Source organism: Pituophis catenifer, unplaced genomic scaffold (genome assembly GCF_029215685.1).
Source record: "Pituophis catenifer annectens isolate HBS135680 unplaced genomic scaffold, rPitCat1.0.hap2 SCAF_4, whole genome shotgun sequence".
In the NCBI taxonomy this organism is placed as follows: Eukaryota; Metazoa; Chordata; class Lepidosauria; order Squamata; family Colubridae; genus Pituophis; species Pituophis catenifer.
The window spans coordinates 555,783-568,277 of NW_027256884.1; the positions used below are offsets into that span (position 1 = coordinate 555,783).

The following is a 12,495-nucleotide window of genomic DNA, read 5'->3' on the forward strand; positions in this document are numbered from 1 at the left end:
CATGGCGTCACAAGCGCCCCCTTCGGTGGGAGGGGCTTCTCAGACGTCATCCGGGCGCGTCGGCGGGGCCTCGCCGTCGTCATCCGGGCGCGCCGCCTCGGCCGGAGCAGCCTCCTGGGTCCCCGGGCGGCGCAGGATGCGGCTGGCGGGGGCGCTGCTGCGGGCGGCTGGCGGCGGGGGCGGCTGGCGGGAGCGCTTCGAGTGCGGCGGCCGCGACGTGGCGCGCTGGTTCCCCGGGCACATGGCTCGAGGCACGGCCGGGGCAGCGGGCGGGCGGGCGGGCGGGCGAGGGGCCTCCGTCGGGCGGGCGGGTGGGCGGGTCGGAGGTTGCAACGGTGCCTCTTTCCCCCCGCAGGGCTGAAGGACATGAGGAAGAGCCTGCGCTCCGTGGACGGCCTGCTGGAGGTGCACGACGCCCGCATATCCTTCGGCCGGGCCCCGCGGCGCTCGCTTTGCTCAGGAGAGGCTGGGGCGGGGCGGGGCGGGGGGGGGGAAAGAGAGAGCCCCGCTTGCACCGCCTCCGTGGAGCCTCCTTGGCCCAGCACCCTCTACCCGAGCCTTCGCCTCTGCCTCGGGCATCCCAGAGAACGGAGCAGGTGTTCTGGTGTGGAGCCGGCACAAGGCAGCCGTTCGTCCGGGCTGGTATAAGGACTCCTGCCTTTGGGGCTGGACTAGAGGACCTCCCGGGGCCCTTCCAGCCCTAGGATCCTAAGGCTATCTGTGCAGGCAATATGGGGTGCATGGAAGTGTCTGGCTGAGGTGATGCAGTCGAGATCAGGGATCTGCAAATGACCGACCGGCCTCCTTCCATCCAGTGGCCGGTTCTGCCCCCCCAACCTCCCCCCCACCTTCTGGCCTGGCTGTGCTGGAGACCACAAGGCTGTTTCTGCATAGCTTTGGACTCTTCCTTCTCTAAGGGAAACCTTGGTCCATCCATCTAAGAGATCACTGCGGTGATTGAGGGGTTGGGGCTGGTTTGCACCCAACAGGTGGATCCTGAATACAGACCTTTCCCGCTCTTGAACCCCAGCTCCAGCCAGGCTGTGCTATGGGACAGACCCTCTGGGGGCTTCCTCTCTGCTCCCCATTGCTCTGTCTGCAAGAGAGACCAGCACCAGGGTGGAGTGTACTGTCTCTCGGCTGAAGAACAGCCACAAAACCCGGCAAGGAGGCAGGAGGGGCAAGTTGGATTATATTCCCTACCTGCAGCATCTCAGTCTGCCTCTCCCAGATACCCTGGATTGTCCACATGGAATATTTTGGACACCAAAACATCTCTCCTCTTCCAGAACTGCTAGGCTGCCTTAGTAGAGGGTGACCGTGAGGTAGCTCATGGTCATGAGAGAATGTTCTTGGTAAACAATAAGTAGCCCATCTTTTTGCTGGGAAAGGAAACTGTGCATGTGGGGTCAAAAGTCCAGCATTTTGTTTAGTTCTGACCTCCAGCATTTTGTTTTAGAGAGACTGGTTGCCCTTTTTCACGGTTTCCACAGCTTTTTATGTTGTTGAGGCAGGATTTACCTTTGTGGGATCCATGCTGATTTTCTTTGAAGAAATGGTGTTCTTCAATAGTATTGCAGTAGTTGCTTTCTTCCGTTGACTCTCAGTTCCACCACTTTATTTAGAACAGACTAATTAAGGTGGCCAGCCTATAATTTCCTCTGTCCTTCCTAAGTTTTGAATTTGAGAATGATAGAAGTTGGGCTCCCATGCTGTCTTCACCTACCAGTCTTCATGGTGCAGGTAGTAAATCTGTGCTCCCCTTTGTGCATCTGGATTGTGGGTCTTTATTTCCTTAGCACATGCACATTCCACTTTCCGGGCGGAATCCTGTCTTGAAGGAAGTCCTGGGGATCCGTCCACATTTGCTGGTGTTGAATAAAATGGATTTGGCAGATCTGACCCACAAGTCGGTGAGTAGAGTCTTGTCGGTTTTTCCTCTTTCATAGACTGCAGGCTGAACCAGAGTTTGGGAAACACCCTTAAGTGTCCAAATAAGGATGGGAAATAGTTCTTTCAGCTTGGATTGCTTGTTAGAATGTTGGCCCTGTCAAACAATTCATGCTAACTTTACAGTAGGGAATTTGAACTTTCGCTGTTGTTATTTTGTGTCTGATTTCAGATCTGCTTTGGCCTGTTTGATAACATCTGGCTTCTTCATCAGACTCTTGCCTTATTGATTACTTTATTGATTAAGTAATCAATAAAGCCTCTTGCCTTACTAATATATTTAGTAAGCTGGGTGGCTATAATGAATCTAAATTATAATAACAACAGCATTAATACTTCCTATGAATCTCTTTGATGCGCTCTTAGAGAATTCTGGAACTTTTGGAACAACAAGGTTTGCAGCACGTTGTCTTCACCGATTGCTTAACAGACGAAAATATCGAGAAGGTAAAATTCCAATGTACAAAATTATATTCTAGTACGATAAGCCTGGATGACGAGAGCTGTTTATTCTAGAACCAATCTTCCTATTCGTTGAAAGATAAAGCAAAGCAGTTGGTACAAAGGAGTTGGCAGCCTTTTACCTTTCTTGAATGAATGAATAATTGACCTTGTCTCTAATTAGCTGCGGGGGAGGGGGAAAGAGAGACGGATAAGGAGGCATGGAACCTTAGTTCCCTCCGTCTAAGGACAAAAAAGGCCTGCAGTTCCACTGGATCTGTCTTTTCTTTCCTTGTAGCTTGTTCCCATTCTCACAGGACTGATCAAAAACAGCCAGCGTTATCAGAGGGCGGAGGTGAGTTAAACTGGACATTTTGGAGAACAAAAACATTGCTGTGCTTTTCCTTTTATTTAAATAACCACTTGGTTAAGAACAAAAAGGACCATCCCGGCCTTTTCTGTGGCAATGTTCCTGATGTGTGGAACGGATTCATTTCTGGTGGGCTTGATTAGCACTCCATTAGATCTGCCCCCGGTACATACGTGAGTGAGTGTGTGTGCGTGCGTGCATGCGTGCACATACTTGTACACCTTCATGTGGGTCTTGATGACCACCCTGGACTAGTCCCTGCTGCTTTCTTGGCTTCAAGGTTTTTCAGAAGAGGTTTGCCTCCTTCCTAGGGCTGGGAGAATGTGGCTAGGCCAGGTTCTCCCAGCTAGCTTTGGGCCTAAAGTGGGATTAGAACTCACAGTCTTCAGGTTTCTAGCCTGATGCCTTAACCACTCTGCCAAACTGGTTCTCTCTTACCGCCTATAACTTTAGGGGACCCTAACCTGAAGATCATGAGCTCTATTCAGGATGGCACTTGTCAGAAGGTCTGGATGGTCCTCTTTTACTTTCCTCCCTAAAATTAAATAAAATGGCAAATAATTGCCTCGACAAAGGCAATCATGAATCAGAGCAGACTTTCTTTAGACGGCCCATCCTCTGTGTGTTCCTATTAAGTTCCTCAGAGAAATTCTAAATTTTACAAGGTTAACAAATAATTGAGCATTTTCCTGCATTATGCTTTAAAAGATGAGCCCCTGTGGCTTCCATCTTTTTCAGCCCCCGGGAATGCTTCTTTTTAAAATGCAGATTTCATTAAGAACATCATCTGTTCATGCCAGCAGATGTTCAGAGCAAAGGCTCCAGGACGCACGGAGTTGGCTTTTGTAGGTTGCTCCTTTCCAGCCTTATAAGCATCTCAAAAGAGAAAAGAAATGTTTCCTAGGGCTTGGCACAGACCCAGGTTTCAACCATCATTGGCCTGAAGTTAATGGGAACCTGGATATTGAAATGGATGTTTCCATATATGTCACCCTCCAGAAATCTGCCAAAATCTTTCTTTTCTTTCTTGCTTGAGCCAAGTGTGTTGTCAAAGTTACTTTCAACTGTTTCTGATTGGTTCCAGAATGTGGATAACAACATCATGGTGATCGGTGTGCCGAATGTGGGAAAATCCTCAATCATCAATTCACTGAGAAAGCTACACCTCAAGAAAGGTATTTCCTGTTGCTTCTGCTCAAGCAAACCGATACATTTGAATAGAGCATTCAATAGAATCGATATACAAGGAGGAAAGTCGTGAGCATGATATAATCCTGAAAACATGGTGGTCTGGTTCAACTTTGCTGAATGTTTCACATTAGTGAATTAGTGATTAGTGATAAATTCTTTTGAAATTTAAAATTTTAAAAACCCAGCCAAGTAAGTTCTTGGAGGCCAAGAAAAGAGTTGTTGGAGAGTGTGAGTTTTTCAGAAATCTGTCCAGCAATAGTGGGAACTGGGTTGACACAGTTACGTGGGGATGAGACATCCCTGCTTGGTTGCCAGAAAAGGACTGGTGAGCCAAGGAGGAGCCAAGATCTCCTTTTGGTTATGGTTGATTACTGGCCTAAAGCAAAAGGGACAATTAGGTCCTCAGCCACTGACAACACGACAAGCTAAGCGTTGCCGTCTTCAATTGCACATAATTGTGTTTTTCTTTTCTTCCTTGCCCTGCGACAAGGAAAAGCCGCGGCGGTTGGTGGGGCGCCAGGTATAACCAAAGCGGTTCTGACCAGGATCCAGGTAATCCAAGAGTTTCTGCGCCAAATGGGGACAAGTGCACAGACTTGGGTTCTTATTCGAAATGGTGATTCTTAAGTAGAGAACACCTGAATACAGCCCTAGGCAGTGGGTGCCCGAGAGAGCCGATCATTGTCAGCAAAGCTTGGTAGATGCACCCTCTTTCTCCTCCCCTCTTCTCCCTTGTGACCGACTGATAGTAGGGTTGATCTTAACTGAACGGCTTCCTGTTTCATTCTCATTAGAGAGGACAATCTGGGTGGGATAATGGGGATTAATAACGTGGCATAGTCCAACACCTGTCGACTTAGAGGTGCATGTCCATGTAACATTTCAGGTCTTCATGAAATAAAGAATTGCAACCAAATCTAGTAACCAATTGTATGCATTATAACAGTTTTTAAAGCAATATGTCTCAAACAATTGTGCCTTATGTCCCGAGAACCACTTTGATATAGTGGTTAAAGATTCTAGATGCTGGGAGTATAATCCTGTTTTGGGTATAAAAGTTGGTTGAGCAACCTTGATTTTGTTAGTCATGGTGGGTAACTCTAAAGAAAATGTAAAACAAGTTGATGTCTTCAATCAGCTCTTCGGCATGTCAGAAATCATCGTGTCCTATCATTCTCTGTGGCAGTTTTTGCGACTGTAAAACTGAATCCGATACCTTCCTATTCCAGGTGTCTGAAAAGCCCCTCATGTACTTGCTGGATACTCCTGGGGTGCTGTCTCCCCAAATTGAGTCCGTTGAGACGGGTCTGAAGCTGGCACTATGTGGTGAGAGGACTCTGAGCAGTGTTACAATATGGGACACGTGGTTATACACCAATGGGGCACCCCGTTTTGGAGGCGGCTAGTAGACTAGTACAAGATCTCACCTCCACCCCATCTACACATTGTTTTTTAACCATTTTAACATCAATGTTAAGGTTTTAGCTTTTAATGCCTGACGTTTTAAGGTTTTAATCCTATCATTGTTTTCTTCGTTATTTAGAGTATTGTAAGCCACACAGAGTTGTTTGGCAGAGGGTTGGGAAGCGTACACATTTAATAAATAAATGAGATTAAGGACTTGGACCAGAATCGAGAGAACTAGATTCAAGTTCACCCTCAACCACGAGCCCTCATTGGCTGATGTTGGGTCCCTCCTTCCCACTATCCATCCCCCTTTGCCAGATTGTAGCAAAGATCCAATGAAGGAAGATCCCCATGGAAGCTGTCCTGAGCCCTTGAAGAAAAGGCAGGCCAGGCAACCGAACATGAAAATGTGAATGATAGGGTTGGTGGGCGAGGGAGCCTTTGGGTCCTGCTGGATGAGCACAGGAGGGCCCTGGAATCGGTTTGCTTTGCCAAGGAAGGAGGCCAGTCAGCAATCACTTTGTCCAGCGGTTTTGACTTGGGCTTCTTTTTCCCTGTAACTCATCGTCTGCTCCTTTGTGTAACCTAACATTTCCTTGTGTGAAACTTACTAGTGGAGGGTGACATTTGCTGTTTCCACAGCCTTGAGAGTCTAATTCCTGCAGTGTTTGTTTAATGTCCATAGAGTCCAGATGTGTTGCCCCCTCTCCAAATTGGCATCCACCCTTAAATCTGATTTTACAGCTCTGTCGCTCCGTGTCTGGAGTTTTTTGGGTTGCAGCCATCGTGTCGCTGCCTGCCCTACTTCGCCAGCAGGACTACCTCTACATTTTCCTCCTCTTCTTCCTTTACTCAGGGGCAATTCTTGATCACCTGGTGGGAGTGGAGGTCATTGCTGACTACCTTCTGTATGTGCTGAACCAGCAGCAGCAATTCAGGTGAGGTGGCCCTGAGCTTGTGTGTGGGCCACAGGGGGACCCTCCATAAGCCTCAGGCATCTTTCCCCCCCCCCACTCCTGTTCCGCAGTTACGTGGAGCGTTACGGGCTGAGTGGCCCCTGCGATAAGGTGGAGAGTGTACTCAGAAGCATAGCACGGCACCTGGGCAAAGTGCAAAAAGTCCAGGTCCTGACTGGCACAGGTGAGTCCTTGTCCTCTTGTCACTGGGAAGCTCTCTGGCTACAGGTCACTGGGGGGGTGGGGGGGGAGGTGCTTCTGAGTCCACGAGTGGGTAATGGCAGAGCCCAGGGATGGAGGCTTAACGGAGGGCCAAGCGTTAGTAGACCAGGTTGTTCTGACTCTACAAGTCTGGAGGGTTTTTTTCCCCTTTTGGGGAGGAAAGACCACCGGGGCTGAGCACTGAGGCTTCTCCTCCTTTCGGCAGGGAATGTGAATGTATCGGTCCCCAATTACAACGCAGCAGCCTGTGAATTCATCTACACCTTCCGTAAAGGGCTTCTGGGGAAGGTAATGCTGGATCAAGGGAGTGAGATCCTTGACTGACCTTCCCCTGGAGTTTTCTTCTGGAAAGTTCCCAGGATCTACCAGGAGCAGGAGGTAGGAGCAACACCGTGTGCTGAAGAAAAGCTAGGCCAGTGTGACTTTGCCAATACCTCTGGGATAGACACATATACCCTGTTTTCCCCAAAATAAGACGTCCCCTGATAATAAGCCCAATTGGGCTTTTGAGTGCATGGCAATAAGGCCAAGCGCTTATTTCAGAGTTCAAAAAAATATAAGACAGGGTCTTATTTGGGGGGAAACACGGTAGATATATAGTGACGGATAACTCCCTGCACTGCTTTGTGGAGGCCTTTGCTTTCTTCAGAAGCTCAGCTGGGTTGGGCCTTGCAACGTCCACGTGGCTATTACAGCCGGTCCTTTTGGGTTTATGCAAACTCCCTTGGAAGAACCTCCCCTTGGGCTTTTTCAATGACTAATCCTGGATCATTTCATATCTATTTTCCAGTCCTCCGTGCTGTATCTTCAGGGGATGGACACCGGCTTGTCTTGGATGACAAAGCAATAGCTGGAGAGATCTATTGTTTACCTCTTATTTAAAAAGAACTTTGGAGGCCGATTGCATTACTTTGTGATCTGTTCAAACCACATAATCCGATAACATTGTTGCAAGTTAAACTTGCTTTCCCATGTTTTGTACCAGAGCTGTATCCCATAGCTTCCCTTTTTGGATATTATGAATAAATAATTTTAAGATTGCTTTTCCATTGGTGTTGCACCAACTTCCCTCCTGCCAAGGAAGAAAGAAAGAACAGTCTAACTCCATCAAGGATGCAGAAGACACAGAGGATAAAAGCAAGACTAAAAGGAAGATGTGAACTGACTTACGAAGGAGAGAAGCAACCAAGAACTAAGGGGAACAATCAGCCAGTGGAACAGAAGTTGCCTTCAGAGGTGGTGGGTGCTCCAACACTGGAGGTTTTTAAGAAGAGAATGGACAGCCACCGGTCTGAAACGGCACACGGTCTCCTGCTGAGCAGGGGGTTGGACTGGAAGACCTCCAAGGTCCCTTCCAACTCTCTTATTCTATTCTGGAGTTCTAAACTGAAGAAGTTTCTTGGATGTGAAGTGAAACGCCTTCAAGAAAAAGGAGAAAACCCAAGGAAGTCCCGTTGCCTTTTGGGGGAAAAAAGCCGCTTTGGGACAACCATGACCTGCATGTCTGAGAGTCTCCACAGACATCAAAGGCCGTGGTGGAAGGAGGCGTCCCTGGCTGAAGATACGGATCGTGAAGAGAATTTTGCCATCGTCCCTGATCAGAAGCGGAATACAAGTCCACAGTGCAGAAAGGCTGCCCCATCGCAGTGGCCAGCAGCTTCTGTAACTGCAGGGATGAATCCAGGCAGCCGCCAGGAGTCAAAACCTCACACAAGGACACACCCTCCGGTGCATTTGCCGTAATGTCCCTTCCTTCACCTGCTCATCATTGGGAAACAAAACCTGCTCATTTCCCCCCAGAGCCTTACAGTCCAAAATGCCACACGCACACCAGGCGATTGTAATGACTTTTATTAAATGAGCTGATCACCAGCAGGTAAAGGAATATCAGGAACCGTTCCTAGTTCTGTTTGCACCCAGACATCATAGGTAGGAATGTATGAAAATGTTTTTCTTAAAACGTCTCGGAGTGGATAAATTAATAAATCAGGGCAAAGGTCCATTTGGAGCAGCATTGCGTGTGACACGGAATCCATTCAGCTGCATGGGGGAAAAGTTCATAGCCAGGGAAAGCTGCTGTGTCTTCTCATCGCTGGCACTGAAGATGTGTCTCTTGTATGTAATGCAAAATTCATGGCCATCAAATCTAATAGCTCTACAAATTTGTCTAATCCATTTTATAATCTTCTCAAGAGCCGTCATAATAACTGAGGGCAGCAAATGTCGTATTAACCGCGCAAAGCTGTTTATTGGACCTGAATCTCCCTACTGAATTTCTGAAAACTCTGGCAGATTTTCAAAACCGTGGTGGTCAGATTGAAAGGAGATGGCTGACCCAATTAGCTCTTTCCCCAAAATGAATTTTTAGCGGCCTTTGAGGGCAGAAATCTCCAAGCCAAAAAGAGGTGAATGAGACATTTTCAGCATCCCCCAGCTGTTGCAAGGGCATTTGAGAAGCTTTTCCACAGGAAATAAAATCACATTCATAACCATAACAACAACAACAATGGCAGCCTGTCCAGCTCAGCGCCCAGCCCTTTCTGTCCTCGACCCTCGCCGCCTTCTGCCTCCTTGGAGAACACGGCTGCCTCTGAATGATTCAGCCGTTCGCACCAACATGGCAGCTGCCCCCTTCAGCCAGTTCAGAACAAAGCGAGAAGGCTTCCCCCCATTTTGCCCAAAAGAAAAGCCACCTGCTACGGGCCGAACTCTCTCAGTTCAAGACGGACAAGGAAACGGGGTTGAATTATAACTGATTTTTTTTCCATAGTAGCCTTGAACATGATAAGAGCCGATAATATTTTGCTTTTCTTAGTTGCTCAGGATAGCAGACGAGGTATTGTCCCCTCACTTGAACCTCACAACTAGCTTGTGATCTATAATTTGGCCTCGAGAAATGAGTAGCCAAAAACTGTCCGTGGTTGAGTCCGACTTGTCTCTTCCATGTCTAGCACGTTCTCCACGCTGACCTCCGAGCTCCCACCTGGGTGGACCTAGTGCGGAATGACTCCGAAGTTAAAAGCTCCTTGGTTGGACAAGGCACCAGAGGGAGGAATTCTTCCCTAGAGATCCACCGTATAAAAGTAGCAATAAATTGTTGGCAGAAGGTCTTTATGTCTTAATCATTACAAAAGAGCTGCATAAAGAATTTGGCAGACAAATAATGGCCCACGTGGAGTGGGCAGCTACACCGCATCTCAGACTGTCCACCAGCAGACACTGACCGTTCGTTCGTTAACCATTTCCCTCCCCCTTTGGATTGACCTTAGGATGGCAGTCTCAATAAATAACTAAAAACCGGGGAAACCAGCCGGGGATAGGAGTGGCTTGTAATGTATTTTGGCACCATTGAGTAAGTCGTCGCAGGGACACTTGCCCCCCCCCCCCCCAGATCGCTTGTGGGGAGGCTTAGGGGAAGAGGCTGCTCTGGAGAGGCTCTGAGCGTCAGAAGGCCCGAGGCACCAGGGCCACACACCAGAGGGAGGCGGAGACGTAGAGGAGGGGCCAGGGACCGGGGTGGTGAGTGCTCCCTGCAGTGTTGTTGCTCGGCTGCATCTCTCCGTACTGGGGGCTGTCTGGGCCCCCCATCCTCATCCCGGCCGCTGCAGCTGCTGCCGCGGCTCCTCCTGCAGCAGCAGCGGCCGCCACACGCAGGGCTGTCCCGGAGGAGCGGTACCGAGGGGCAGACTTGGACCGCCGGGAGGTGCCCCGAGCACTCCCCCGGGCTGACCCACGAGCTCCACCCCGGCCCCCTTTGCAGACAATGCCCTCCATGAAAATGGCCAGCAGGAAGAGGAGAGTCCAACACACGGCGGGGCTGCACTTCACCCTCATGGTCTCCAGGAAGTGGGCCCAACCTGCAAAACCAAGGGGGGAAAGGGGGGTCAGCCGTGGCTGCCTGGATTGCTCTGCTTTTAGAGTTAACCCTAGAAAGCCCAGAGTTCCTCTGGCATAAACCACGAGGGCTGCTGTTGCTTGGAGACTAGGCTACCTCGGTTTGCCTCCAGAAATGATCTAGACTGGAGCTACCCAGTGTCTCGCCAGGCAGGGATATACGGAAAGGGGCCTTTGAGGCCTTCTAGCCCCACCCCCTGCTCAAGCAGGAGTCCTCAGTCCCTCCCAGGCAAACCTCCAGGGACGGAGCGCCCACAACTCCTCTAGGCAAGCTGTTCCCTGCTTTATTGTCCCCCCTGTCAGGAAACTCCTTGATTCCAAGCGGATCCCTCCGTTGCTGCTTGTCCTGGCTTCAGGGGCTTTGGAGAACAGGCGGCCCCCCCCCCTCCTTTGGGGCAGCCCCTCAGATAGGGGAAGGCTGCTCTCCTGTCCTTCTCTTCACTAGACTTTAGGCACCCCCAACGTGTTCAGCCTCCAGCCCCCTAAATCGCCTGTGCTGCTCTGCCCTTCTAGGATCCCTGCAGCTTTTCCCCCTATCCTGGGGACCAGAACTGGATGCGGAATCCCGGAGCTCCTGACCACTCGCCCTCCCTTCGCGGATCTTGCCAACCAACTGGCTGCCCTCGGATTGCCCGGAGCTCTGCCGGTCTGCCGAGCTCTGAGATGGGCTGGCTTTTTGGTCATGCAGCCTAAATATGGTGGCTTCCATGCAGGGTTAACCTAGTGAGCTTAGCAGGCACGGACGCTCAGCTTCTGCGCTGGGCTTTTAGAACAATCCTCCCCCGGCGCAGATGCCCATTTATTCTAGGGATCGCCTCCCCGGCGCTTTCCCTGAAGCACCCGCGGCTCCGAAATCAGCCCCCCCCCCACCCCCCTCGGGCTCTGCTAGGCGGAGGAGATGGAGCCCAGCGTGGCCCCCCCCCCGCCCGGAACCGGCGTTTCCTTCCATCGCCCCGCAGGCGACCCCCCCCGTCCCTCCCTAGCGCAGGAGGAGGCTCCCCCCTCCCTGAGCCGCGCCGTGGGGGGGGGGTCTACCCGACGGGTCCCGCACTCGCTCTCGGTCGCTCCGGGCTTTGCCTGCCGCTGCGCCGCGCCCGTCCAGCCGCCCGGGGCTCCAGAAGCCGCAGCCGCCCCGACAGCCCCGCGCTCGGCCCTCCTGCGCGGCTCCGGCTCTTCGTCACTGCGCGCCTCCCTCGCGCCGACGCCCCCGCCGGTGGGGGGGGGGGACACGGCCGGACCCCCGGGAGGCAGCGCTGCAAGGATGGGGGTCTCCCGAGAGGCGGAGGCTCGTCTTGGCCGCGACCCTCCCCTGGGCATCGGAGAGGTCGGGGCTGCCCTCCAGGCGTCGGAACCCTCCGGGGTGGGGGGAGACCCTGAGAAATGAATCCCTGGAAAGGCTGCCGGGTGGGAGGGAATCGGGGCAGCTCTCAAAAATTAGGGGGACAGGATCCTTCTCCCTCTGGGGTGGCTTAGGGGAAGGCGGGAGAGCCTCCGTCCTTTCAACTGGAAGCCATTTGTCAGCATGTTAAAATGGGCACTTACTTCGGGTAATGGGTTGGCACCTCCGGAAGCCTGCCAGCCGCCCAGCATAAATTTTAAAAAAAGCCCTCCGAAGTAAATGCCCGATAAACCCACCCGGAAGGGCCAAAGGAAAGCAACCCCTTTTGTCGGCAGTGCACCCCAACATTTCCAGCAAGCCTCCATCCTGGGCTGGACGGGAGGAGGCGCAGTGGCTCTCCAGGGGGAGGGAGCTGCAAAGGGGGGAGCAGGGACTGCCCCCTTCCAGAATCCGTCCCCCCCCCTGCACATGGCACTCTCAGATGGAGGGCACCTGGAGGGCATTCAGCTCAGGGGACCCTGCAGAGGATAGAAAACCAAGGTTAGGATGGAGGCTACCCACCCTTGGGCAATCAAAGGCAGATCTTTCTATGGACACCCCTGAGCTGATCCTGTGAAGCCGGGAGCGGGTGGTCCCTCAGAGGGAGCCATGCAGGGCCTTTCAAAGGGGATCATCTCAGCCTCCAGGGAAGGAAGGCAGGAAAAACAGCTCAGGGGCAGCGCCAC

The 12,495-nt window shown here is 51.6% G+C and overlaps 1 protein-coding gene across 1 annotated transcript; it reads left to right on the forward strand.

The window, feature by feature from the left end:
- Nucleotide 1: 1 nt before the first annotated feature.
- MTG1 (mitochondrial ribosome associated GTPase 1) lies at nt 2-7,584 on the forward strand. The gene is given in 15 exon segments (XM_070943164.1): nt 2-24; nt 26-56; nt 58-102; nt 104-251; nt 356-405; nt 1,800-1,913; nt 2,317-2,397; nt 2,690-2,746; nt 3,846-3,936; nt 4,443-4,504; nt 5,182-5,278; nt 6,216-6,297; nt 6,387-6,499; nt 6,743-6,915; nt 7,328-7,584. Coding segments are annotated over 14 exon segments (1,113 nt in total). The 3' UTR covers nt 6,862-6,915; nt 7,328-7,584.
- The last annotated feature ends 4,911 nt before the right edge of the window (nt 7,585-12,495 follow it).